Source organism: Typopeltis vanoorti, chromosome 21 (assembly GCF_054136105.1).
Source record: "Typopeltis vanoorti isolate ZY-2024b chromosome 21, IOZ_Tvanoo_1.0, whole genome shotgun sequence".
Taxonomy (NCBI): Eukaryota; Metazoa; Arthropoda; class Arachnida; order Uropygi; family Thelyphonidae; genus Typopeltis; species Typopeltis vanoorti.
The window spans coordinates 38,892,864-38,898,863 of NC_143569.1; the positions used below are offsets into that span (position 1 = coordinate 38,892,864).

Sequence of the window (6,000 nt, forward strand, 5' to 3'; positions counted from 1 at the left end):
ACATCCTCCTCAGACAACCATGTTTTGTTCATTCCCATATGAAGTTCATATCCATACAATTTCAATGGCACACCTCATATCTATTTGATTGATAGCTGAACATGTTATAGCCTGGAAGGTGATAACTTCAATCTCATGTAGATGCCTCTCAAAAAAGAAGTTAAACTTAGCAGGGATGGGATATAAAATGCAACACATCTAAATGTACGTCAAATGTAAAGGTATGCATTTGACATAATTTACATGAAGATAACATTCATACTGATCTGTTTGTAATAGACTTTATCTTGAATGATGTAGAAACTGCTTTAGATTTAATGTTTTCGAGATATTAAAGTTTTTTTTTTTTTTTTTTTGCTAATTTAATCTTGAAAAAGCCACACTGACTGAAAGAAAATCAAGCACTTCATGGATACACTGGCTATTCTTGAAGAATAATAAACCACCACAAAAACCTACATGTGTCTGTATATCTGCTTCACATCTCAAAACCAAGAAAGTCAGATAAGATGCCAGTAATTCATTAATAAACTGGTGTTTTTACCATAGCATAATCCATCACCTTCGGTTACTGAAGATGGCTTTGATTGAAATGACACCTCATAAGTTATGCCTTCAGCTAAGCATAAGCAACTGCTTTATGCTTAGCTAAGTACAAATTTCTGAACATAAATTCTAATACATACAATATCAAATTATCATCACAATAGCCCCACTTTTTCCTCAACCACACTATATTATGTTCTTCTCTTTAAAATTCAATATATTATCAAATCAATAGATTAAACAGGATTGGATCTGAAAGTACACCTTGCAACATTTGTTACCTTCTAGTCAACAAATCTACAACTCAACCACTCTCAGTTTCTCCAGATTTGGTTCAGAAAGGAGAAACTTTCTTGATTTATTTAAATAATTTTAAAAATTTTGATATTTAATTCTGAACTTATATTAGCTTTACAACACTAGGTGAAGGGAGGGAAATGGAACTGCTACACAAAATGGATTTGGTTAACCAAACAAGTAATGCAGATCTTTTTTTGTGGGAATGGTACAGCACACCGCCAACTTCATTAAGTCACATCATACGGATATATTTTCATTATTAGCATTTCCTGTTAGCAAAGAATGAAAACCAGTACCTATTGTTTTACAAAATAGCACAATGTAAGGTATACTTATATAGCATAATCGTGTTCTGGTATATACCAACAAGGGTGGTACTGGTTATTATAGTCCAGCACATTTTAAGATTTCATTACTAGTTTCCATCAACATTCTTCCAAACTCCTCTATTATTTGTACGGTCACTCATTTGATTACCTCTTATATTTTTATATTCTCAAGCACTTCTGACTTCTTAGTCTTTGTTTTCCTGACATTTTTGATTCAAACACTTGTTCACTACGCATACATCTCTCATTCTGTTTAAGTGACTATCATCTTATATTAGCTCTGCTTGCACATTTTTGAATAATAACGTCAAACTATTTTCTTTAATTCAGTTCTGCCTTCTGCTCTGCTCTAATTTTCTCAAAACTTGCATGCTCTAGATCCTCTGTCAGTGTTTATATATATAAATCAGTTTTAACATGGGGAAATCATTTCACCACACTGAAAGCAATGCTTGAAAAGAACCCCAACATCCTTTTTTAACTGCCAGCAAATTTGAAAACTACTCTAAGAAAACGTACTGCAACTGATTTTATAAATATCTACGCTGAAAAAATTAACCATTCATTCAACAGATCAATACAATTCCTGGATAAATTAATTACTCGGCTTCGATCTAATTGACATTTGATTAACAACTTAATGCGAGTAACCATCGTTAAATGTCGGATTTCAATTTTAATAATTGCTCAAAAAGAAGTGTATAAAAGAGTTTTAGTAGGCTTCAAAAACTTGGAAAAGACAAATGAAGTGACTATGCATATGTAGCATTCTATGAGAAGATGAATAACATTCTTCTCTTAATTAACGCTTACCATATTTGTCGATCACAACATGCAAATATCAACACACATAAACACCACCTCACTCTGCTGAAACCAAGCGTATTGCTGGTCTCGCTCGCGGAAGCGGTTTTTTTTTTTTTTTTTTTTTTTTTTTTTGGTGGGATTAAAAAAATAAAAATAAAAATAAAACTCCTCTACCTTAACAAAGAAAAATGAGCTAAAAAGCATAAATAAACATTATATGGCAAATATTCAACACAGATTCGAATTCTAAAAACAAAACGTTCTAGAGTTGTACGACCATATCTTATTTGTTAATTGCATGTGTCGGTTTGTCTATATTGGCTGATGCAAAAACTCCAGCGTCCCGAGTAAAACTAGGAAGAGAAACCATTTCCACATATAGAATATACTACCCCACATTCAGCTGAAAAGCCTTTATTAAGATTATTTACGTCCTCTGGATTCGAATGAAGAAGGAATGCAGTTTTGATTGCAAGAGGCTGGTATGTCACATTCAGTTTTAAAAAGTTCATATAAGGACTCTGCTCGTTACAATACATGGTTATTTCCAACCAAATTACTTATATCCCATTCATCTAAATATAACTGCTGTTGAAATAACGCTATTGGAATTTGTAAAAAAAAAAAAATCAGCTAACGCCTATTTGTTCCCGTACAGGGAGTAGGCGAGGCCGTTTACCCTATCTAACGTTTGGAGACTGAGTGGGCAGTTCAATCTCCACTGGTAGCCAATCAGAGATATAGCTGGCCCAAGGCTATCACTGATTCATCGGTACGCAGTGAAGAAGGCGGCAAGCTAGTGCCGCCATCGCGTGGTCCCTAACCCTAACACAATATTTTTAATGTCTGAAAATAGTGTGGGTTCGACGGTCGATTTTCTTGAGAACCCGAGTTTCCGGGAGAAAAAACCCGCTAGCCCGTGCCAGAGATCGACAAACTCCGGAACCGGTCGAAAAAAGGCTTAGAAAAATTTCCTCTAGTCGGTGACTAAATTTGAACCACCAAATCCTTTCTTCATGTAGTCAAGCGCTGTAGAGCGCAAACGCCACTTCTATTTTTTTTTTATTTTTTTTTTTATAACATGATAACATGCCCAATATCTATTTTCACCTAGAGTCCTGTGCAATCTTTTGGGCAGTCATTTAACATCCATTGAAATATTAAAATATTTTTACCAACTGAAAGTAATAAGACATATACTTCTTCTTATGCAAATAGATCTGTTCATTACTATACAATATTTCTACACTTATATATACATATTTACATTATGTTTTTAGTTTTCTATTCAATTATTTTTTCTTTCAGAGTGAATTGTATTGGCTTGTTTTCATGTTTTTTCTTTTTTTTTTTGTATGTTTTCTTCATATTCATCAGAGATAAGGCCTGTCTTCCGCCATTGGTGTTTGTTTGGTTATCTTTTTTCTGTTTATTGTGTCTGTTATGATTTCATTTAGTTGTTTGTTAAGTTTTTGCATTATATCTGGGCCTGTATCTCTTCCAGAAATTCTGTCACATCTGTACGTCCAGATAGAGTACATCGTTGTTATAATTACAATTGCTTCGGCTATTGTTATGTTTCCGTCCTTTAGCCAGAATAGTGTGTGTTCTGTGACCGGTTCTTTGTGTTTTATAAATTTCTGAACAGTGTTTCATATTGGAGAGGTGTGGGGGCAGTATGACATTATGTGATATAGTGTTTTTGGTTCGGGGAAGAAGTAGCATTTGGCTGGGGCTTGAAGTGGAATACCTTTGTATGCGCACCACATTCTAGTGGGTAGGCAAGCGTGGTGAACCTTGTAATAAAATGTTTTTAGTTTCATGTGTATGGGTAATCTGAATGCCTTTTTGAGTACATTGGATAATTTAATTTTACCTTTTTCAAACTCTGGGTGTTGTGGTAGTGGTGGTATAACTGCTCGAGTGAGAGTGATAAGTGCAATTTTTGGTTTCATTTTGAGGAAATCTTTTATTGCTATGTGAATATTAATGAATTTGTACCCCTCCGCAACTTCAATGAACATTTTTGGTATTTTGCCATTCGATTGTGGAAGAGAACAAATTATTTGATGGGGCATTATTCTTTACATGTAGTGTATGATATATGCACTCCATGCTTTGTGTTCCGAGTAAGCTCTCTCTCTCTATGATTTTTGCTCTTGTACTTAGAGTTTTTAAATGTACATTTATTAAACCAAGTGTCCTCCAGCTTCTATATCATGAAATATTGTACACGTTCGTATGGGTTCGTATTTCGAATCCCAAATAAATTTTGCACATTCTCTGTGAATTTTGTCAACTTCGTTGCCATTGTAATTAATGTTGACTACAAGGTACCATATTTTTGATAGTAAGAACTGGTTACATATTTTTGCCCTGCTTCTAATTGATAATTGTCTGGGTCTCATTTGTGAAATTTTTTTTGTAATTTTGTTATGAGCTACTTCCCATTGCTTGTTATGATGAGTTTGGTCCCCTATGGTGATTCCTAAAAGAGGGAGGTGTTCATTAATTTTAATTTCGTTTGGCACGGTTGGCTTATTTGCCCATCTGCCGACGAACATCGCGTGGCATTTATGAAAGTTGAGTTTTAATGCGGATGCCTTTTCAAAAGATTTAAATACATTACAAGCAATCGTGAAGGACTCGGCTGTGGTTAGCGTTAACGTAACATCATCGGCATAGGCTAGTACTTTTGTTTTACCTTCTTCTCTTATATGAGTACCCGCTATGCCGGGATGTCCCAATATCGCTCGTATCACCGGGTCTAAAACAAGAGCAAATAGGATCATAGATAGGCTGTCTCTCTGTCTGACCGAGCAGTCAATTTTAACAGGTGCCGACAGTTTCTTGTTGATTATGAGTCGTGACTGTGCAGTGTTATATATGTTTGACATTAAGTTTTGAAATTTCTTCCCGAAACCTGCAGCTTTAATGACTTCTTTCAGGTACTGGTGACTAACCGAATCGAAAGCTTTTTCTATGTCCAGACTTACCAACAGGCATGGTTGTTGTGTTGCCTGGTAGTGTTCATATATGCATCTAACTGTCAGAATATTGTCTTCTATTTTTCTGTTTTTAACGCCGCATGTTTGGAATCCTGATATTATTTTATGTATGTGTATTTGAATTCGTTGTGATATGATTTTAGATAAGATTTTATAGTCTGTATTCAGGAGTGTAATGCCTCTCCATTGTGAGTTTGCGTTGTTTGTGGTGTCTTTATTTTTTGGTATCAGTGTTATGTAACCGAGGTTGAAATATTCTGGGATGCTTTCCGAATTCTGTATTTCGTTCAGCATTTTCACAAATAGTGTCTCAAACAGGGGGTAGTAAGCTTTATAAAATTCCGCCGTGAGACCATCAGGTCCTGGAGATTTGTGTAGTGACAGGTTTGCATTTGCAAGCCTGTCACTTGCATTCCCCCATTTGCAAAAACTGAATGTTGCATTCAGTTTTTGTAATGGGAGAATCTATAATTTCAGCTTCTGACTTTGATAATCTCGGTAAGGTTTTTAATAAATTTTGTGTTTCTGTTTTATCACTTTGTTTTTGGGAGAAGGTAGTTGTGTATTGTGAGTGGAAGAATCGCAGGAGATTTGCATCTCCCTCGACCTCTGTCCCCTCATGTTTTATTTTATGAATGGTGTTTTTTTGTTTTCTTTGTTCTTCAAAGAGCCAAGCTGCTTTGGATTTCCCTTCATCATGTTCCATTGTTCTGATTTTTGCACGTATCTGGGCCCCTTCAGTCTCTTTTATTTCTATTTGTTTCAATTTTGCTATAAGAGCGTTGATAGCTATTTTATTTTCTGGGAGGGTTCTGTCTGTGTTGTATTGTCGTGTTAGTTCTTTGATTATGCTTCTTTTTTCTTGGTTTGTTGTATATTTCTTATGTTTTCCTATTTTTATAGCAGCCTGTTTTAAATGTATTTTGAATTGGTTCCAGGCATACACTAGATTTTCTATTTCTGTTATGTTGTCTAATATTCTTTTTATTTCTGTTGTAAATGTGTCTGTG

The 6,000-nt window shown here is 34.9% G+C and overlaps 1 protein-coding gene across 2 annotated transcripts in view; it reads right to left on the reverse strand.

Moving 5' to 3' along the window:
* The window catches only part of LOC150094754 (AP-1 complex subunit sigma-2-like), a 130,118-nt gene extending 128,045 nt beyond the window's left edge, over nucleotides 1–2,073 (reverse strand). For both annotated transcript variants that reach the window (XM_090410980.1, XM_090410981.1), the window contains exon 1: nucleotides 1,989–2,073. In XM_090410980.1, coding sequence (XP_090267106.1) covers nucleotides 1,989–1,991 — 3 coding nt within the window. In that variant the 5' untranslated portion in view covers nucleotides 1,992–2,073. The remainder of the gene's footprint in view (nucleotides 1–1,988) is intronic.
* Nucleotides 2,074–6,000: the final 3,927 nt, after the last annotated feature.